Here is a 23,106-nt window from a genome sequence, read left to right as displayed (position 1 = left end):
CTCTTCAACTAAACTACAGTGGAAGACTTCTGAATGCACAAAACCAAATCTAATCACTTTTTAAATCAGTGCCTATATTAAAATTGTAGGAGTTGCATCTCTTCGCAACATTCTGAGGGAAAAAAGCCTTTACCATCTCTGGACACTTCTTCTGGAGCAAAACTACAAAAATATTTGTCTTCTTTCCTTCATGAGACTTATCAACCTCACAGATCTGTACAGGAGGGCAGGCTCACGTCTCTACAGGTAATTCTTTCTTCCCACACATCCCTGGCAATCTGCATATCTCTACACCAGAGGCAGGTAACTGAGACACCTACGGCAATCTTTAGTGTCTATCTGCTCCTCCCCAGATCCGTGGTTTCTTTCAACAGGTATCTTACATCGAGCACTTAAGTGCTACGCTTAAAAAAAAAAAAAAAAAGTCACTTTTTAGTGAAACACTACAGCCCCCAAATCTTCCAGTAATTGATTTATTTCAGAAATACTGTGCCAGGTGAACATTACAACTACTTATGAAAATATATGGATGTAATTCAAGCACTTTTAGTCCAGGCAATATGGGATATATGTTTAATGAATTAGGAAAAATTCAGAATTCACATTTCCAGAGGAACTACCATAATTGGTTCAGGAGGGAAGCAAAATATTTGCCAGGTGCAAGATATTTCAAAATCATCACTACAATGCATGTAAAATAAACCCTACCTTAAGCTAATCCACTAACAAGGGCCACAAAACTACACAAAACATAATTTAGGAGGGGAAATTAATTTTCAAAAGGATGTATTCAAAAGATGAAGCTGTGTACAACTTAAAGAAAATCCCTATGTTAAAAAAAAAAAGTCACATTTATAGTTTATTCCAGAGCAGAACATAAACTATTTCTCTATAAATGTATGAAGAAATACTCACCTCCATTTTCACAGCAGCTGTACTCTGGTCATAATGCCTCATCAAATTAGGGAAAAATGTCATGTTGTAGGCCATTTTCATACATCTGGGAACAGTAATTGGTTCACAGGTGAAAAGACTGTGCCCTCTTATGAGGGGTAGAAAACCACACGTCCACAAAAATATCAACATTTCCATTTTCTTCAAATTCCTGGTTTTACCACATGGCTGGGATTAATCGCTCTTTTCATTCTCAGATTTCCATCCAAAAATAAAATGTTCAAATTCCTCTTTCATTATTTTGCCATTTTGAAGGAAGCTCTTTTCCTGAAATGAGTTCTGGGTCAATTACTGTAAAAACAACCAAGAGAGGGCATGTGCAACATTTGTCATAAACTCAAATGCTGACATCAAAGTGCAGAGCTAAAACTTTCACCCTGGGTAACCAGTACTGGAAAAATGACGGAAAATTCCGTCCTTTCGGGATACTCTTCCACCTGCTTTAGCACAGAATACAGAATTTGCTGAGGAAGTCTCAACTCTAGGGAACCCAATGATAGAACGTTTGCGCAGTCTGAACACACGGGGGGCGGGGCAGAGGATCCGTGAAATGGAGAAAAAAAAAATCATGCTAGGTTTAGGAGTAAGTTAAAAAGTATTCGTCCAATCGTCAAATCTAAGGGCCCCTGTGGGATATCTGATTACGCACAAGAAAACTGAGTCCCAGGGAAATTCCTTAAGACCTAATGAGTTCCTAAACTCTTTAAGGGCTCCAAAGAGCCAGTTTCTGACTTTCCTGTTTTTCAAAAGGCCAACTAGAGGGAGACGTCTAGGATTTCTCCTGGAGGAGCGAAATTAGTTCTCACGGGCTGGGGAGAGTAGTGACCCCACCGAAAGGGAACAGGAACACAGCTGGCCTGGGAGGGTGACGGATATCTGGGGAGGAAAGGCTGGGGGCCCTGGGTCGCGACGAACCGCACCCCCACCCCCATGCCCCCGCCCCCGCCGGGTGCCAGGCTTCCAGCGCCTGGCACGGGAACTCGCCCCACACCCCCGCACCTGCCCCGGGCCTGGAGCCCGGCAGCAGCGGTCCGGCCCGGCCCGGCGGCGCGGGGCCCCCGCAGCGTCCTTCAAGAGCTCGCCCCAGCTTCTGCGGAAACTCTGGCCTGCGCGGCCTGTCCCGCCGCCGCCGGCCCCGCACCTGTGGCTCCCAGCCTGCCGCGCACCCCCGGGGCCCGCCCGCTCGCCCCCGGGACCCACCCGGCAGCAGCCGCCCGCCCAGCCGGCCCGAGGAGCCTCACCTCCCTCGGATCCTCGTCCGGTCTACCGTCCGCCCCCCTTGACCTGAGACGGCGGCTGCGGGAAGCGTCCGGAACTCCAGCTGCCTCCGGAGCGGCCCGGGGAGCGAGGGCTGAGCGATCCCGCGAGACTGCGCCGCCAGGTCGGGCGGGCAGGTCTGGGCTCGCGGCGGCGGCGGCGGCGGACCTGGCCCTCAGCCCGGCCCCGCCTGCGCTGCGGCCCGGGCGGCGCCCCAGGGACCGGTGTGGGGCTGTGGGTCCCGCTGTGCGGCCGGCAAGTCCCCTCCACCTTGCGTTCTGTGCTGGTACCCAACGCACACGAGACGCGGCGCGTCTCCCTGGCCCGGTCCAGAGGCGGGGTTTTGAAGCTCTTGGTGATCCCCTAAATAAAACTGCCTTTAAGAGAACTCACTGCATTTCGGATCTCAGGACACACAAGAATTCTTACAAGGGGGCAGATTTTCTCTGTAAAGTTAATTGTTCAACCGTCCTTAGTTGGAAAGTGGGTAACTTCCTGGATAACTGCCCCACCCCCAAATCCCTTTTGTTAATTCTGGGAGTCCAGCCACCAACGTGAGGGGCAGGTGGCAATGGGATTCCAGCCCTGGCAGGTCCCACAGTTTTATTGACGCAAAACCCTAATAGAAAGGTGAACTACTTTATTTTTAAATTTTAAAAAAAATATTTTTATTTATTTATTTGTCAGAGAGAGTGCGCGCACAAGCAGAGGGAGCAGCAGGCAGAGGGAGAAGCAGGCTCCCTGCGGAGCAAGGAGCCCGATGCTGGACTCGATCCCAGGACCCTGGCCTCATGAGCTCAGCCTAGGGCAGAGGATTAACAGACTGAGACTCCCTGGCAACCCAAAAGTTGAACTACTTTAGAAGTCAACCTAGTTTTTAGTGCCAGCCATGCCACACATCATCTCATGTGCTTCACCTATTATTCATCCCTCCTTTCTTCCTAACCAAGACCCAACGACCAGGGATCTTTTTACTCTCGCCATAGTTTCCTCTTTTCTAGAATGTCATATAGTTGGAATTGTAAAATACGTAGTCTTTTCAGATTGGCCTCTTTCACTTAGTGATATTCTTCAATGTCTTCTCATGGCGTGACAGCTCATGTCTTATTAGCATTGAATAAAACTCCATTGTCTGGATGGACCACCAAATATTTATTTATCCATTCACCTACGGAAGGAGGTCTTGGTTGATTCCAAGTTTTGGCAATTGTGACTAAAACTGCTAAACACATGTGTGCAGGTTTTTGTGTTGATGTTTTCAACTCTCTTGGGCAAATACCAAGGAGCCCAATTGCTGGATCATAAGGTAAGACCATGTTTAGTTTTATAAGACACTGCCAAACTGTCTTCCAAAGTGGCTGTACCATTTTGCATTCCCACTAGCAAAGTTTGAGAGTTCCTGTTGCTCGACATTCTCAACGGCATTTGGTGGTGTCAGTGTTCCAGAGTTTGGCTATTCTAATAGGAGCGGAGTGGAATCCCATTGTTGGCTGAACTTGCACTTTTCTGATGACATATGACGTGAACATCTTTTCATGCACTATTTACTGTCTGTGTACCTTCTTTGATGAGGTTTCTATTAAGGTCTTTGGCCTATTTTTTAATTGGGTTGCTTGTTTTCTTAGGGTTGGGTTTTAAGGGTCCTTTGTATATTTTGGATAACAATCCTTTATCAGATATATCTTTTGCAAATATTTTCTCCTGGTCTGTGGCTTATCTTCTAATTCTCTTGATACTGTCTTTCACAGAGCAGAAATGTTTAATTTTAATGAAGTCCAGCTCATTGATTATCTCTTCCATGGATCGTGCCTTTGGTGTTGTACAGAAAAAGTTATCACCAAACCCAAGGACTTCCAGACTTTCTCCTATGTTATCTTCTAAGAGTTTTATAGTTTCGTGTTTTACATTTAGGTCTATGATCCATTTTGAGTTAATTTTTGTGAGGATTTTGTGTGAGATTTGTGGCCAGATTCATTGTTTTGCATGTGAATGTCCAGTTGTTCCAGCACCATTTGTTGAAAAGATGCTCTTTGCTCCGTGTGTTGTCTTTGCTCCTTTGTGAAAGATGAGTTGCTATATTTATATGGGTGTATTTCTGGACTCTCTCTCTCCTGTTCATAATGAACAAAGCTGGACCAGGAGGGTGACAGAATGTCTGGGGGAGGAAGACTGTGACCTCCAACACACACACCCTGCCCAGTGCTGGAAGCCCCATACCCTAGCACCTGTCCCTGTGTGGAGCATGTCTATTGGTACCATTTTGCATCAGCATTTGCTCACTTCATGTCTCTGTGCCATATTTTGGTAATTCTCAAATTATTTCAAACTTTTTCATTCCTATTATATCTGGTGATCTGTAATCTAGTTATTATGACTCCCTGATAGCTCAGACCATGGTTAGCATTTTTTAGCAGTATTTTTAAATTAAGGTACGTACATTGTTTCTTTGGACATAATGCTATTGCACGCTTACTAGACTACAGCATAGTGTAAACATAACTTTTATATGTACCAAGAAACCCAAACGTCCACTTGACTTCCTTTATTGCAATAGTTGCTTTACTGCAGTGGTCCGAGTAGCATCTCAGGTGTGCATGTATCCGCTTACATTACCCATCTGTTTCTGCATGCTGTCTGCTTTTTCCTGTAGATGCCTTACATATTAATCATAGTTATTTTAAATTCCTGGCCTGATCATTCCAACATTTCTGTATATCTGAGTCTGGCTCTGGGGCTTGCTCTTCAGACTGAGTCTTTCTGCATTGTAGTATGCCCTGTAACTTTTTGTTGAAAGCCAGACATGACGTACTAGGAAAAAGAACTGCAGTAAATGAGGCTCTAGTGATGTGGTATTAAAGTGGGGGTGGGGGACACCGGGGTGGCTCAGTCGGTCAAGCGTCTGCCTTCGGCTCAGGTCATGGTCTCAGAGTCCTGGGATCGAGTCCCACATCAGGCTCCTTGCTCAGTGGGGAGACTGCTTCTCACTCTCCCTCTGCTGCTCCCCCTGTTTGGGTGATTGGACAATATCGCCAGAGTGGACTGAGTGGGGTTGGGTATTTTCTTCCCCCAAGTCAGTTAGGCCCAATAAAATCCCAATAGGTTAGACTTTGGCAAAATAATTTCCCTGGAAGTCGGGCCTTATTAAGAACAGAATGCTCAGGGGCGACTGGGTGGCTCAGTCGGTTCAGCGTCTGCCTTGACTCAGGTCATGATCCCAGGGTGCTGGGATCGAGTCCTGCGTCAGACTCCCTGCTTCTCCCTCTGCCTGCCACTGCCCTGCTTGTGCGCTCTCTCTCTCTGACAAATAAATAAAATCTTAAAAAAAAAAAAAAAAAAAGAAGAAGAAGAAGAAACAATGCTCAGGCATATTTCAATACAGTCTCTTTCCTCCTCCTTCCCCTGCCAGAAACATGAGGGGATTTTTCTCCACTAGTCACTGCCAGAACCCAGTAGAGCTTCAGGAAATAAAACAAGTGTGGGGGTTCCCTGAAGACTGGGTCCCGATGGGGTTTTGAACTCTTAGACCTGTCTACCCCGAGTCTCCAGCAAATCATCAGTTAGAGTTCAGGTTTTCCTATCCCCTGCTGGTTCCCCTGGAAGGTTTCTGCTCTGGTAGGTTGTGATTCTCTGTATCTGCCTGTCTCTCCAATTTGGGGGGCATCAGTGGGCTTTATGATCTCAAGTCTCTGAGAGATCTAAGAGAAGTTATTGATTTTCAGTTTATTCAACTTTTCACTAGTTCAGAAGTGATGGCTTCTCAGTTATTTACACGGCAGACCAGAAACTCCAATTCTTCATTTTCTAAAATAAGTATTGCTTTAAGAAATTGATCAATATTTCAGTTGCTGCTGCCTTAGCAGAACCAAGTTTCTCTGAATTAAAATTAAGTTCAAATGTTCCAAGAGTTATAATAACTCAGGAAAGTTATGTAATTTAGTGTTGTTGTTAATAGAACACTGATTATATGAAAATCGTGATTATAATAACAAAATTAAGTGATTTTGCTAAAATGAAGAGAAAATAAAGTTTGTGGGGTAAACATATCATTTGTAAATTGTGCTAAGTTTTTATTTTATTACTTATCCAAACATCTCCAGCCCATCACCAGGCTAAACAGATGCACACAATAATAATTACATTCCTTGAACTTGGTAATTTGCCTATGCTCATTAAAATATAGCCTTATACATTTAAAAAAATTTTTATTTTATGATAAAGGGAAGGAGACAGAACATATTTTATTTAACAGTCTGTTAGCTTGATTTATGGCTTTTCAGTATGTAGACATATAGTATGGTGTCCTCCTTTGTACTCTTGCCTGGAGCCCGCACACGTCATGTGGGTAGACCTGCTTGTAATCGCTGACCCGATGCCCAGGCCTTAGGAGTGGAGGGGGCCAACAGCAGTAGGGGAACCCCAGCCGGAGGAAGCTGGGTGAGTGGGAGCAGAGAAGGCAACAGAGGGAGAGAGGAGTTTGGTCTCTAGGGGCTCCTTCCCTCCTGAAGTTCCCTCCCAAACTCTTGTTTGCCTTACCCTTGAGAGCTCTGCCCAAGGCTGCAGTCCATGAAGTGACACGTGCGAATGTGATGGCTTATTGACTTAATTTGGGGGAGTCTATGAACGCAAAGTAGAGGAGAGCCTTTATTTAAAAATTTTCCCTTGAAGTGCCTGGCCTGTCGCTCCCTGCTCTCAAAGCTAATTGCTGCAGCATCTCTAGCGTAGCCATTAACCTCTTCGCTGTGGTTGTATCCATTATGGTTGGCCAGAAATAATACACCTTCTAATTACTACCTCCGGCATTACTAGGAAATAAAAATTTCAGTAGTAACATAACACTGCAGGAAAGAGCCACATATTTTAATGACAGTTTGACGGGTAAGATTGTGTCTTTGGAGCCCTGGTATTGTCATTTGCAAATAAGAAGATTCATAATGCTAAAGAAAAACAGCTTCAGCTCTATTAACACTCCGAGTTTTACTGTGTCTGTCAGTTTACTGTGATTGATTTTGTTTTTAGTGGTTTCAATACCTACTATCTGGTCACCTTGAATATTTAAGATCTTACCGTTTTTTCCCAGCAAACCAGCCGTATAAAGTCAAATATTAGAAATGGTTATTTTCCTCTAAAGCTTGTAGCATCTCAGAAAGGACTTCTGCCTCAAATTTAGTAATATAGATAATAGCTTAATTAATTTCCTTTGATATGCAAAACCAACTTTACCCCTAATTGTGCATCATGGGCTGTTAATGACTATATGTATTTTTTTAATCGTCTTAAAAACAAATGGGATAAGTATATGTTACAGGGTGACAAATGAAGCAAAATATAAATTAAATTTTAGAGAAAGTGGAATTAAAGAAATATTACTATTTTTGCAGCTCAAGAGAAAAATTTTATAGAGGAGGTGGTCTTTGGGGAGCAACGTGAATGCAAAATTATAAAGAGATTTGTAATATGGCCTGTGGGTTGGGCGACAGTGTAGGGGTAGCTGCGGAATAATTTAAGACAATAGATCTTGTGTGTCTTTGAAGGCGGAGGCAGAGATTTGCCCTGATGCTTATGAAGCTTAAGCTTGGGGGACCCTTCCACAGCTTAATTCTAGATCTTATGTACTTTTTTTTAAAAGAGTCCCTAAAATTGTGTAAGCTTCAAGAACCTCGCCATCAGAATGTACTTCTCCTGAAAGGAGGAAAATAGTATAGTGGAGACCAGGGAAACAGAAGAGCTCAGGGAGATTTTGAGGCTGTGAAAAACCCTGAGGAGAGTTGACTTCCACTAAGAGAGGGGGAACAGTGGAAGGCGAGGCTGCCGACCTACGTTCTTATGAGTAAAAACTTTGTAGACGTAGTTAACTTTTGCGTGTATAACTTTAACAAAACATTTATGGATGTATGTGTGGAGACACGGAGGTGTGTATTTGAGGGAAAACGGAGCTGGGCAGTACATACCGGCAAGTTCCTTATTGCAGGAAAAGCCCTCCCAGTCTTTGTCCCTCGGGCCCCCCTCTCCAAAGAGCGAGAGGGACTTGGGAAGTGGGGCGTCCTCAGGAAGAGGAAACGCTGCTCCCACAGTGCTTGGCCTGGTCCTTCTCCATTAATGATGAGGAATTTCTTTCCCTCAGGGAGTTTTCTTCATTAGCTTCTCCCCTAGGCTGGATTTTTTTCTCACACTGTTGTATCCAAAAGTGGAATCCACAATCAAGGTGAATTCAGTCCCCAAATGAAGCAGCAAATGGACAAAGAAAGCCACAATTACAATATTGTATGTCCGAAACTCATATAATGTCATATACCAACTTGACCTCAAAATAAACAAATTTGGGTCAATTTTGGTTTCTTTGTAAATATAATTTTGGATGGTCACTTTCTTTTTTTTTTAAGATTTTATTTATTTACTTGAGAGAGAGAGAGAGAGAGAACGTGCACAGAGGAAGAGGGAGAAGCAGACCCCCACTGAGCAGGGAGCCCAGTGAGGGGGCTTGATCCCAGGACCCTGGGAAAATGACCTGAGCCGAAGTCAGACGCTTGACTGACTGAGCCACCCAGGTGCCCCGGATGGTCATTTTCACTTTAATTTTAAGACATTTCTGTTACTTAAATGACTCTACTTTTGCTCAAATTCAATGGATTATAACCTTAAGGATAGTATTTTATTAAAAGAGGGAAAGATGATTTAAACAGGAACTTCATGAATAGAATATTTTCATTTTAGCAAAAACTCTGGATAAAATAAATCTTGCATTTTAATTCGATTAACAAATCCATTCTAGCAAAAATGACACTAAGAGAATAATAGGGGCAGTTCAACAACGAGGGACACCTGAGATTATAAAAGCAGTTCTCTGGACTTATTATAGTTATAAGACAAATATAAAAGTTATAGAATGTTCTCCTAAATAAATTTCAATTGGTTAAAAAGAAAGACACATTTGGCAGGTCTACACTTGAGTTGGGTGAGACCAGCATATGGGGTGGGGGGAGGGGTGTCAGAGATGGAGAGGGGAGATAAAAAGATATATTTCCAAGGAGGTATGAGAAACTATTAACATTAAGTCCTTTGTGACTGGCTGGAATAAGTTGATTCTAAGGCAAAGGCTGACGTGCAAAGAGGGCTCTTACTTATTGAGTCTATATTACTTTTATAAAAAGAAAATTCTGAAGAAAAATTTCACGATGTAGAGTACATTCAACAGCAAAGGACAAAAATGAAATTAAAACATAATGGTAAAAACAACAATTTACCACCATACATCTATTAGAAAGGCCAAAATCCACAACACTTGTTACCAAAGTTGGGTTCTTAGGCTGGACAAGGATAGACCTAAGTCTGGACCCAAAAATCAAAGGCAAAACAAGGCTTTATTAGGACCACAGCTCAAGATGAAGGGAGACAGCACTAACAAACACTAGTTAGCAGAGAGCTAACTAGCTCTCTGAGAGCTAGTTAGAGCACAGAGAGCACGCTCTCTCTCAAGTGAATAAATAAAATCTTAAAAAAAAAAAAAAGAAAAGAAAGTGACCATCCAAAATTATATTTACAAAGAGACCTCCCCACCAACGGAGGGGAGGCCCTGCCTATATAGAGAAAGTTGCAGCTCAGGTTCCCATCAGAGCCCAATATACTAATAAGAGGAAGGAGAAAAATGCCTCATCCTGATTGGCTGGAAGGGCCTCATCCTGATTGGTCAAGATTGGCAGGCAACCAGGCAGCTTATTGGTGGGTTTTGGATCCTGGGTCCTCTGTTTTAAGTCTCGCTTGTATATAGGGCCATATCCTGGTTCTGCTCTGTAAGAGAAGTGGTTTAAGAGTAACAGCCCACAGAGAGTACCCCGGGTGCACAATGTTTTTCACCTGGGGCTTGTTCCCATGGTCCCTAGCTGTCTCACACTGATAACATCAGATTCTAGCAAGGACATGGAATATTGGGAACACTCATTCATTGCTGGTGGGAACGCAAAGTGGTACAGGTACAAAACTAAACATACTCTTACCATACTATCATATAATCCAGCAATCATGCTCCTTGGTATTCACCCAAATGAACTGAAAACCTATGTCCATGAAGAAACTTGCACACTGATTTTTATGGCAACTTTATTCATAATTGTCAAAACCTGGAAGCAACCAAGATATCCTTCAGTTGGTGTTATGGATGGAACGTTTATACTCCCAAAGTCGTATGTTGAAGCCCTAACCACCAGTATGATAGAGGAGCGGGTCTCTGGGAGGTAATTGGGTTTTGATGAGGTCGTGAGGATAGAGTCCCCATGATGGGATTAGTAGCCTTATAAGAGGAAGAGACACCAGAGCTTTCTTTTTCCATCATGTGAGGACATAGCCAGAAGGTGGGCATCTGCAAGCCAAGAAGCAAGCCCTCACAAAGTACAAAGAACTGACCCACTGACACCTTGATTTTAGACTTCTCGGCCTCCAGAGCTGTGAGGGAGAGATGTTTGTGGCTTCAGTCACCCAATCTCTGGTGTTTTGCTGTAGCACCGTAAGCTGACTGAGACAGTAGGTGAATGAATAAATAAACTATGATCCATCCAGACAATGGAACATTAATCATTCAGCACTAAAAAGGAATGCGCTATCAGGCCATAAAAAGACACGGAGAAACCTTGAAAGCATATTACTAACTGAAGAAGCCAATTTGAAAAAGCTAAGTATTATAGGATGAGTCCAGCTATATGATACTTAGGAAAAGGCAAAATTATGGAGATGGTAACAAAGATCAGTGGCCAGGGATTGAGGGGAAAGTGAGATGAATACGCAGAGCATAGAGGATTTTTAGAGCAGTGAAACCATTCTGTAGGATTCTCTAACTGTGGACACGAGCCATTTTACATCTGTCAAAACCCGTGGAATGTACAACACCAAGAGTGAACCCTAACATCAAGTATGGACTCTGGGGGTGGGGGGCGCCTGGGTGGCTCAGTCAGTTAAGCGTCTGCCTCCTGCTCAGGTCATGATCTCAGAGTCCCGGGATGGAGCCCCGTGGGGCTCCCTGCTCAGCGGGAGTCTGCTTCTCCCTCTCCCTCTGCCCCTCCCCCTGCTCCTGCTGGCTCTCCCTTTCTCTCTCTCACAAATAAGTAAAACCTTTTTTTAAAAAAGTTGGACTCTGGGTGGTAGTGACGTGTCAGTGCAGGTTCACCATTTGTAACAAATGCACCACTCCGGTACGGAATGTTGGTAGTGAGGGAGGCTGTATGCTTATGAGGACCAGGGGTACAGGGGAGCTCTCTCAATTTTGCTGTGAACCTAAAACTGTTCGGAAATATCAAGTTCATTTAAAAAGGAAAAGAAAGGGTTCCACGAAAACTTGCCCAAACAAGACTGGGTGTGAGAGCCAGATGGTTCATTTCAAGAGGTGGGAGAAGTGAGGGGTTCTTATCAGGGTCTTAAAAAGCTACAGGCAAGAAGGAGATGAGATTACAGGAATGCTCTAAAATAATTAGTTAGACAAATGGGTGAAATAAAAAGAAGGACTACAAGCAGATAGACAAATATTTCTACTACTCTGCCTAGAGGCAGCAGTCAAGTCCCGAGCAGTGGGATGGAGGTGAGGGGTAATAGAGGATTCCCACTGTCCTGCATCAAGTCAAGAATGACTAAGTCCTACTGTGTGTATATGTGGAATGCGGGGGGGGGGAGGTGTTGTACCAGGGCCCCAAGAGGTGTCAGAAAAAAAAATACTAATAGGGAGATGAGTGATACTGCCTCTCTAAGGGAGAAACTAAATAAGGTAGAGGAAATTTCTAGAAAAGTGGGTATGTCTTGGTCATGTTTCATCCAGTTTGGCAACTGGAATTCTCATTTAAGAAATCTTATAGCAGAGAGCTATACACTACCAAACTGTAGAAAACCTTGGATGGAGGCATTCTTGGCTTTTTTCCTGCTGGACTAGTTTAACTATGATTGAAGTGTTGGCAGTCCATTGTATTCAACAAGAAAAATAGTCATTTGAGACATTTTGTAGCTATCATGAGCTGCAGAGAAACTATATCAGGGGAAAAAAGACTGGACACATCTCGTACATTAGGCGTGATTATTAGATCTGCTTGTATCCTTTTATTTAGCATTAGATTCCCCGCTGAAGCCTTTTGCATAAGCCCATCTCATACATTTTTCTAAACCTGATTTATGCACATTTCTATTTCTGGGTAGGATGGAAACTCTCACAATGGAAAATTGATTCTCTTTTGGGCAAGGAGTGTTTTTTCTAATTGCTCCCATACTTTTGGTAATGAGCCTTTTTAAACATTTCTCCTGATCATGGCTCTAAGCTTCAAATATAACAGTGAAATTCCTTAGAAACAGGAAGTAAGAAAAACGACTTTGAGGTGGGAGAAGCCCGGAAAATGAATGAGGTATTTGATGACATCAGAGCCTGGTGAAAGGTGTTGGGGGGCTACTTACAACCGCCAGGTTTTGTGAAGGTAAGTATAGTCCCTGCTGACAATTGTCCCCTTTACATTGGCTAACAAGAGGCAGTGTAGAGTGGCTAATGGAAAGGGCTGTAGTTTTAGACTTCTGGGTTAGAAACCTGTTCTAGGCATTCACTAACTCTGTACCCTGGATAAGTGTCTTCAGTTCTCTGTCATGGCTTCTATATCTGTCAAGTCAGTTCAACGATAATGTATTTCTCACTGGTTGTTGTGAGACTTAAGAATTAATTTACATAAAGCATTATGACTATTACCTGGCAAGTAGTAAGATGTCCAATTAATGTTGGCTACAAAGTCCCTTGAAGAAAGTTCTTGCAGGCTTTCTGGGATACAGGGAGTTGATGGCACATGACCTATTCTGATCAGGACATCAGGCATTCCCTATCTCTTCCCATCTCAGAAGGTGTTTTGGAGAATCACACAGCAACCATTTACTATTGCCCATGAATTTACAGGTTAGCTGGGTGGGGCTTCTGATCTCTGCTAAGCGTCTTCAGGCATCTGTGGTCTGTTACAGGTCAGCAAGGTGGTTATGCTTCCAGAGTTGGCTGGCTATTGGCTCTGCTGCTTCTCTTCTCCATATCTCCTTGTGTTCTCCAGCAGGCTTGTCCATAGGGTTCTCAGAGTTTCTAGAAGGAGAGCGACACTCTGCAAGGCCTTTTGAGACCTAGATTCAGAACTGGCAGAATATTGCTTCTGTTGCATTCTCTTTGGTAAAGTGAGCCACAAGTCCAGCCCAGGTTCAAGGGATGGGGGATGCCATCTCTCAGTGGGAGGGGCTTCAACATCATCTCGCAAAGGGGAATGGGTAAAGGGAAGAAAGTGTAGCCACTTTTGTAAACAGTCTTCTACACTACCCAATTTAATAATTTCTTCTATTGCCAGCAGGTGGTCACATGGGCCACCTTGAAAGACGGGCAGATCACTGTTTTACAAAGCAGCTCTGTGTTGGAAGGTTCTTCATTATTATGCCTCTATAAAGACACTGACCTCATAGAATCTTTGAATCATAGGATTGAAGGTCATTCAGGCAATGAACATGTTAAAGCCAGATTCCTGTACAGGAAGCCACAGGAAGTCTTCAGTTTCCACGGATTTGTCCCTGTTCTACCTTTCAGAGCAAAACAAAGCATTATGTATCTGTTACTCATTTGTTTTTAAGCGATTCTTACCAAGGCCCACTTGGGCATAACAGGTACATATTCCATTGCAGTCCCCATTCATTCATTTTCTCCCCATTCATTTATTCATGCATTCAGTATCTATTAAGTAGATTCCATGGCCAGGCACTCATCTTAAAATGAGTAAAAACATGACATTTCAAATCGCTTAGACTTACCTATCAGTCTCATTTTACCACTTGCCGACTCTGTGACTTGGAAAATTGTTTAATTTCTCTAATTCTCAGCTTCCTCATCTGAAAAATGGGTATGTAGTTACCCCTACCTCACAGGGTGGTTGTGATAATTCAATTAAATAACAAATACAAAGTGCCTGGCCTTTGGTAGGCACTCAGTTATTGGTAGCTATCACCGCTATTATTACTCTTAAGGGATGATCCCTGCCTTCGATGTTTCCTGGGATCTCACTGTCTCCTGGGGTCTCTGATTACTCCCCATGTCTTGGCAATAAGTTACATTTTACATAGACAACATAGTGTAGCATAGCAATCTGAATAAATGGCCTTTGCAGTCAGACATATCTGGGTTTGAATGCTGGTTCAGCCATTCACAAATCTGTGACTTAGACTCTCAAAGCTTTAGTTTATGAATCTGAAAAATTAGAATAATAACAATTCATAGATTTGGTATGAGGATTATGTGAGAGAATGTACATAAAACCCTTAGCAAGGTGCCTGACACTTAGTAAGTCCCTCTACTGCCCGCTCTCCACCTAATGGAAGCTATGACTTTAATTCAATGCATTTTCATGATGTATAGGGTGGTGTCCTAGAAAGAATCAGAAGAAAACTTGAGCCAGGTTACTCCAGCTCTCGGAGTCTTCACCCAATGTGTAAGGAAGGGGATGGACCTCAGGACAGCTTACAGCTCCAGGAGCCCATGATTCACTTCTTCCAGGTTTTCTTATTCCTTTGATCAGAAATAGAATTATGGAGGAATGTCAGGGTGACTGTAGAGAGTGCAAGAAAGTAGAAATTCAAAGCCCTTCCAGGATTAATCCCTTCCTGTGAGAGTTTCTTCTCTGCTTCCCAAGAATATGCCAGGCCACCCTCTCATTGACAATCAAGTGCCATGGTCTGGAAGGCCAAAGTTAGGGAGATATTGCTCTCTTCTGTTCAGGCTTTACGCCAGGAGTGTAATAAAGTACTAGATAGAATACAGGGTGTCATAGCAGCAGAAACTGAGGGGACAGGCAACTAGACAGAGGCTGTTCTGGAAAGCAGAAATACCACTGTCAAATGTTACAGGTACTTAATAAGCTTTACTGTTTTTCTTACATTTCCCTCTCCATGTTCTCAAAAGTATAGGAAAAACTGTTTGTCTCTTCCTCTGCATCTTCTCATGTGCTTTTTGTGTGTGTGATTTTCTTTGAGTGACAGTCTCATATACATAACAGGTGTGGAAATAACCTAAAATTGAACAACAGCAATAACAAATGACCAGGGACTAATTTCCTGTCACTGGCTTAACTCTTGTTCAGAGGTTAGAAAGGAAGATTGTAGCAAATTATTTACTTCCATGTTCCAGTGCTTTATGCAAGGGCTAACCATGCACTTAAAAAAAAAAAAATTGATCCAAATCCTGGCAGATGATGTCCTTAAGGGTCTCCCAGACATGAGGACTGGATCTAATATGAGAGGGAGAAGTTTGCAGAACAATGGTGGGTCTTGTGATTTTTTTTTCCTTAATGTCAAGAGCTCCCACTAGTGTTAAAAGCATATCCACAGGAAATATTCAGAGCAATCCACGACTTTGGCTGGCTTAAGTGAAAGCTCTGATGTGCCTGTGCTCAGGTCATCACATTATACTAAGAGCAACCTATGGGGCTAATAGCTGCATGCAGGCTAATCTTGTTATTGTTGGCTTAGGTTCCATTTAGGGCTCAACATTCCTTTTATGTTTACCCTTTCCTCAAGGCTCCCTTGTAAGTTATCTAAGAAATGTACCATATTTAACAATGTAGTTGAGCAATGAAAAAAATATATCTTTTTTACCCTTGTGATAGAATGTTCCACTCCCAGGGTGCCTCATTAGCACTATTTCTGACTTGAGCCAAGATGCTCCTTCAACACCACTTCAAGGACAGTCATGTCTTGTGAAATTCCTGTCAATTTCAATCAGAATATTGTTCTCCAGGCAGCTGACAATATATAGGCATGTCTATGTTACCTGTGTAAAAAATAAGTATCCAGATGCTAGTCTGCTCTCTTAAACCACCAAAAGAGATTATGGAAGACAGTGCTAATTTTGGCAAAAATAATAGATTCTGTAATAAATCAAGCCCCACAATGTATCAGAGCTATTATAAAACATTTGCAAACATTTATAAATCTTTCTTATCTTTAAGAATATAATAAGGAGGGGCGCCTAGGTGACTCACTCGATGAAGCGTCCAACTCTTGATTTCAGCTCAGTCATGATCTCAGTGTTGTGCGATCAAGCCCTGAACCGGCTCCATGCTCCGCTGAGTCTGCTCCCCTCCCGCCCCCCTCGCACTCTCTCTTTCTCTCAAATAAATGAAATCTTTTTTTTTTTTTTTAAAAAGAATATAATAAGGAAAAGTCAGTCAGACATAAACGTACCATGCAGTGTGTTATGGGTAAAGCCTCGTGGCATGTCATAGTGGTGTCAGAAAAGTCACTCCTGGGAACAAAACAGTAATTAGGAAGAAAACGTGCATCACTGTGGCCGGTCCATCAAACATTATTTTGACATCATTGCAAACTTCTATAGCGTATGATCATTAGTCAGTTTTCCGTAACAGTATGGCTTCAACAGTATGATAATTAAGTCAGTCGAGTGAAAAACAAAACAAACCAGTCCATACTATAAGCAGAATAGAAAGATTGAAATCACTAGACAAGGAGACAAAGAATAACACAGAGGAGAAAGAAACTGTTCGGCAGATACATCCACGGAATTACAGCTCTAAGAAGCGTTGGGAGCCAGGTCGGCCTACCGTTGCTCCAATAGACGTCCTGCATCTTGCCCTGCCCCCATGATAAAATTTTGGAAATATTTTAGATAATAATCATAATGAACATGTATTGGGTACTTACCATGAGTCAGACATTTGCTGAAAGGTTGGGCCCCCTTGCTTGGTACTGCCCGTAACTGTCCTCCTAGGAGGTAGGTACTCTTACCGCTGCCATTGTACTGCTGGCTTCTGGAGACGGAGTAACTTGCCCAAGGTTACAAATCGAGGAAGTGAGAGAGCCAGGGAGGGAACCCACATCTCTCTGGCTCCGACCCTCTGCCCATCATCTGCCTCTTGCTCTCAGCTGCAGCCCAGCCCTTCCAGGATCCGCCGTGCCTCACAGGGCGCTCACTCTGCTGTCTGGTCTGGAAACCACTAGCTGCACGTGCTGCTTCAAATCAATTTAAAATTAGGTGAAGTTTAAGATTCGGTTCCTCAGGGCGCCTGGGTGGTGAAGTCAGTTAACCTCCGAGTCTTGGTTTTGGCTCAGGTCATGATGGGGAGTAGGGGCTCAGGTTGTGATCTGGGGTGTGGGGGGGTGTCGTGAGGTTGAACCCTGTCTCGGGCTCTGAACTCAGTGCAGAATCTGCTTCAGACTCTCTTTCTCCCTCCCTCTGCCCCTCCCCTCCTCTCTCTCAAATAAATAAATAAAATCTTTAAAAAAAAATAAATTGAGCTCATTGTTCATGGAGCCCACTTGACACCTGTTTCCTGTGATTAGAGGAAGCTTTTTTTTTTTTTAATTCTTACCTCTATTGGCTTGACAGCTTCACTTTCTCAAGTTTGATTTTTCTTCTGTAATTCTTCCTTCTCTCCTCCACCCCTGAAAAGGTGGGAGATTTCAATATTTTGTGGAAAAGACCACCACCTCCTGGATTGGGGAGGTCCCCTCCTTGGTTTCCCCCATGGGGGTCTTTGCTCACCCCAGTGCGTCACATTTAGTTCCTTATGGATCTGTCCCCTCCCCCACTAAATGGAGGACCCTGGCCACTTGCGAGCAGAGACAGTTTCGCCTCCTTGCATCCCTATTCATATCCCAGGGCCTGGCAGACCCAAAGAGCTCAAAATAGAGTCCTGGAATGAATGAATATTACAGTTTATGAAACATAGTCATTTATTCGGCATCAAAATATTTTACATAGAAAATTTTCATACGAGAAATGCATGCCAGAAACTTGACCTATAATAACGTGAATATGTGAGGAATACATGTACTTAAAATACCATGTACTGAGCTGTTTATCATTTGGTTCACCCTAATCTCATCAATTTTTCAGGAACTTCCAGCGCCAGCAGATGGCACCAATAAATATTGTCATGGGACCGAATTGGAAATTGGCTGATATTTTTTGACACGTACTTTAAAAAAAAAAAAGCAAAATGAATACAACTTACTTAGTTCAAATAATAATAATAACTGCCCTTTAGTTAGCATTTTCCAGTTAACAAAGTGCTTTTATACCCTTGCCTCAATTCTGTCTCAAATTCTGTCAATGTGCTGAGAAAATTTTGTTGTGAGCTCTAGATTTTTGTTGACATCTCATGTAGTCACAGTAACAGGATGATTATGCCAGCTAATGACTGTGTTATTCGTTTATATTTATGACACACCAATCTTCCAAAGACCAAAACTTTCTATGGAAAATTTGGGCATGATCCTACACATGAGAACTGAACAGTAACGCAGACACCAATAATTTAGAGAACTATCTTCTGCCTCATTAAACAGTAATGATTCCTTTCATTTCTGTGGTGTGCTGTGGGTGCAAACACTTGCATAGACACGGCATCCTTTGATGCTCACAACAGCCCTATAATGTGGGTGAAGAGACTAGCTCTCCTCCTGTCCTTTCCCATTCTTCATGCCTCCTCTTGGCCCCCCTCACTGCCCTTCCCAGCTTCACTGCTTCGGGCTTAATAGGTCATAAATCTTAGCAAAACTCCAGCGACACATGAATGGCAGTTAATATTGGTCTCACTTAGAAAATTACAAAGAAATGCTTAGGTTAAAACTCATTTCTAAGGGCACAGAGTTATCTGATACTAGGGTCCCAGACAGGAATGTCTACCTTTTCTCTCTCCTCCCAACTAGACGGAGTCATATTTCCTCCCCACAGCTTCTAGAAACCACCACTGTACCTTCTATCTCTATGGCTACGCCTATTCTGAACAGTTTCTACAAATGGGATCATTCAACGTGCGTATTTTGTGGCTAACATTCTCTTAGCACAGTATTTTCAAGGTTCATTCACGTCTGTTAGGTCTGGTTGGTGTATAGTACTGTTCAATTCTACTTCCTTATTGGTTTTCTGCCTGGTTTTTCTATTATTAAAAGTGGGGCAAAGAATGATTCTACCCTTTTGTTCTACCCCGTTACTTGAAGAATTGTATATAAAGTGCCTTCCAAAAAATGGATGAAATAATCATAATAGGTTCATTACAAATGTAACAGGAGAGAAAAACAGAAGTAAAAATGTAAAAACTGCAACATATGATGATTTAAACCTTTTAAATAACCCAACCGGCAAAGAGTTTCTGTTGGGATAAGAAGCCAAATTTTGAGGGGGGCAAAAAAAGGATTATGTTGATTCTTTTGTCTTGTTAGAATGCGACCTTACAGACTAGTAATCGAGTTTACACAAAGTGTCTCTGGCAGAGTGTCTTTTGCAATCAGAAGAGTATTTTTAAAATGAGTCAAAGATGGCAGCGTAAGGAGTCCTCAAAGGCCTAACAGAGTCAGGCTCATGCAATGTGTGCTGCTTCCAGGATCTAACATACAGCATGGTGACCGGAGTTACCAATATTGTATTTTATACTTGAAATTTGCTAAAAGAGATCTTAAAGGTTCTCCCTACACACACACACACACACACACACACACACGGTAATTATGTGAGGTGATGGCGGTGTTAACTAGCCTTATTAAGGTAATCACGTGGCAATACACAGGTGTATCAAATCACCATATTGCACACCTTCAATTTACACAACACTATGTATCAATTATATCTCAATAAAGCTGGAAAATAAAACAGAGGAAAATGTATGGTACTTCCCTGAACTTGTCAATGCCACTGTTATCAGTGCAGCCAGACCAACTCGCCAAGTCTTGGCAGAAGTGCTGCTTTATCAGGAGGAGTATTAACTTTCGTATCTAGCACTGAGTCCGTACACATGCATAATCCAATTTCAAGGATTTAATTGGCATGTTAGAGTTGATATTAAGGACTGTGTACATTGAGTTGGCAAGGATGTGGAGAAATGGAACCCTCTTGCACTGCTGGTGGGAATGGAAACTGGTGCAGCTACTCTGGAAAACAGTATGCAGGTTCCTCAAAAAGTTAAAAATAGAGCTATCCTATGATCTAGCTATCCCACTACTAGGTATTTACCCAAAGGATACAAAAATACAGATTCGAAGGGGTACATGTGCTCCAATGTTTATAGCAGCATTATCAACAATAGTCAAACTATGGAAAGAGCCTGAATGTCCATCGACTGATGAATGGATAAAGAAGTGGTACACACACACACACACACACACACACACACACAGGAATATTACTCAGCCATCAAAAAGAATGAAATCATGCCATTTGCAATGACACGGATGGAACTAGAGTGTATTATGCTAAGTGAAATAAGTCAGGTAAGACAAGTACCGTATGATTTTACTCATATGAGGATTTTAGGAAACAAAACAGATGAACATATGGGGGGCGGGAAGAGAGAGAGAGAAACAAACCATAAGCGACTATTAATGATAGAGAACAAACTGAGGGTTGGTGGAGGGAGGTGGGTGGGGGATGGGCTAGATAGGAGATGGGTATTAAGCACTTATCACGGTGACCACTGGGTGTTGTAAGTAACTGAAAAACCACTAAATTCTACACCTGAAACCAATATTGCACTTTATGTTAACTAAATTTTAAATAAAAACGTGGAAAAAAAAGGTCTGTCTACATTGAGGTTTCATAATTTACTTTGCCCCCCCCCAATGCCTGATTCAGCAAATTAGGGACCTTGTAGTTGAGAGTACGTTTGCCATCTCTTTTGCTTTTCTACCTTACCAAATGAATGAATTTTTAAAGGCTTAAATAAAAAATCAAAAGGAATGGCTGTGAAGTTGATCTCCTGGGAGATGTTTGAGAATTGGGGGGTTTCCTTTCTTCTAGATTGTGCTTACTCCTCTTACGATGGCAGGACCTGGGTCTCTGGTTCTAGAAGTCTTCACTGGGCTCAGGCGATTTTACGGTGTCTACTTGTGTTCAGATTTGTGATCTTCTGGGTAAGACACTGCGGGGGGAGGCTGGTTAGACCACAGAAGGATCACCATGAACTTCAGGTCTGTTCATTCCCATCTGTTAGACAAACAGAGTTTGCTTTTGTTGTGTACAGATTTAGAGCAAGCTTATTGTTCTGACTGAGAGGAGGGATGATGTCATTTCTTTGCTGACTGTAGTAATTGTTCAGGAACGTACTGATATGGTTTTCTACAGCTGCTTTTGTAAGTGTTTTGCTCGTAAATGGCCGAGGTGTGCATGGACATCTTTGTCTAGACAGGCTTCGGCACTCACAGGAAATCTCTGCTGTTCCTTCTCCCCTGCTCCCTGAAATGTGCACAAACTCCTCTCCCCTTTTCTTTAGTGCTTCTCAAACTATGCTCCGGGGTCCCATGATTTATCAGTAGGATTCAGGTACAGATAACAGAACACTCTTTTGCTGGTTTTAGCAGGAAGGGATTCGATATAAAAAATTAGGTGCTTATAAAACTTCCAGATGTGCTGGAGGGACAGGTTCTAGGCTAAACCCCCCTGGGGATGAACTCTAGGTCAGCCCCACAGAGCTGGCCTGGCAAGGGAATTGCTAGAAATGAAGAGGAGAGAACCTTAAGATCTTAGTCAAAGTTTTTGCCACAAGGGTGTCATTGATTAAATATATGGATCCACATCATTGCTTTATTATGTTAAGACCGAGGAAAACCTGGGGTGCCTGGGTGGCTCAGTCAGTTAAGCCTCTGCCTTCAGCTCAGGTCATGATCCCGGGATCCTGGGATTGACTCCCTCATCGGGCTCCTTGCTCAATGGGGAGCCTGCTTCTCCATCTACCTGTTGCTCCCCCTGCTTGTTCCCTCTCTCTCTGACAAATAAATGAATAAAATCTTAAAAAAAAAAAAAAAGACTGGGAAAAAACTGACCTGTTTCTTGGGCCCGTACAACATGGTCCTTAGACCCGCATCAAATCTCCCCGAGCCTGTTGACAAATGCAGTCTTGGGCTTCCACCCCCACTGCTGCTGAATTAGACGCTCTGAGGGGGGAGCCTGGGAATCCGAGCTAACCAGGCCCTCCAGGCGAGTCTGACACGGCAAGGGGGACCAAGGCCCTGGTTTGCCCGAACTGCGGAAGAGTCCCTGGGCGCACGAGACCTCCACTGCTAACACTGGAAAAGCCCTGGGGAGGACAGGGCCAAGGGGTCACCTCAAGTGCAGCAAAAGCTGGGGAAACACATCTTCAGCCATCTGTGTAGACGCTTGTCAGTGCGGAATGGAGAGGGGGTGACACATGGACAGGACGTACAACGTTATCGAGGCAAAGCGACAGTGAAATTTTCTCACTCAAAATAACTTCAGTAGAAATAGCAAAATGCTCATTTGTCACTACTTTCCACGTAACACTGAACAAAGAAGGAGGCGAAATCCCGAGCTGAATGACTTGAGAGTGAGATATGACAAACCGAGAGAGCACGGGTGGCCGAGGAGCCCACATGCTACTCTCAGTGGTACGGAATTTTGTCCTATAACTGAATTGAATTTTAATCTCAAGCCCCAACCCTGTCTGGTAGCATAACTCAATCCCAGCCATTTTAGGGAAAACCCAGTCAAATCAGAGTCTTTTCATTCAGATTTTTTTTTTCAGTCAATTCAAGATTTTCACCACCCTCCCCACCCCGTTCCCTGGATTATGGCTAAATACTGGGAGTTCTCACAGAGCCATGGTGCTGCAGAACCGGGAGGTGTATGTCCCTGCCGGCATCTGTGGAGATGTGTGTCACCCCCCTCCCCCCCGGAAATTTCTAGGACATCTGGGTTCTCCATCTGGTCTCTGGTAGTAGGTCCAGGAAGGTCACCCTGCCTCCCTCTTATCTCCATCTCAAAGTATTTTAGGGCTGCTGACCCTCCCCTCTACCTCTGAGCTCCTCATAATGGAGCAGGAAGGGCTTGCAGACATTGATTTTAGATGTTCTCCCAAACTACCCTAGGGTCATAGGCCATCTACCATAGGGTCTCAG

General features: G+C 43.2%; 1 protein-coding gene and 1 long non-coding RNA gene across 3 annotated transcripts in view; both read right to left on the bottom strand.

Moving 5' to 3' along the window:
- FZD6 (frizzled class receptor 6) overlaps window positions 1-2,321 on the bottom strand; it is a 37,477-nt gene extending 35,156 nt beyond the window's left edge. Inside the window, exons 1-2 of one of the 2 annotated variants that reach the window (XM_040626124.1) lie at window positions 2,196-2,321; window positions 916-1,245 (exon numbers count right to left, since the gene is read on the bottom strand). In XM_040626124.1, coding sequence (XP_040482058.1) covers window positions 916-1,092 — 177 coding nt within the window. In that variant the 5' untranslated portion in view covers window positions 1,093-1,245; window positions 2,196-2,321. The remainder of the gene's footprint in view (window positions 1-915; window positions 1,246-2,195) is intronic. The other variant, XM_040626125.1, reaches the window with a different exon arrangement.
- A 13,516-nt stretch (window positions 2,322-15,837) lies between these two features.
- LOC121101681 lies at window positions 15,838-17,390 on the bottom strand. The gene is made up of 3 exons (XR_005833648.1): window positions 16,900-17,390; window positions 16,423-16,483; window positions 15,838-16,009 (listed from the first exon to the last, which is right to left on the bottom strand). It is a non-coding gene; the product is annotated as an uncharacterized LOC121101681 (long non-coding RNA).
- Between the last annotated feature and the right edge of the window lie 5,716 nt (window positions 17,391-23,106).

Source organism: Ursus maritimus, unplaced genomic scaffold, assembly GCF_017311325.1.
Source record: "Ursus maritimus isolate PB19 unplaced genomic scaffold, ASM1731132v1 scaffold_9, whole genome shotgun sequence".
In the NCBI taxonomy this organism is placed as follows: domain Eukaryota; kingdom Metazoa; phylum Chordata; class Mammalia; order Carnivora; family Ursidae; genus Ursus; species Ursus maritimus.
Note: the sequence above shows the minus strand (reverse complement) of the source record. Positions and strands in the feature narration are given on the sequence as shown.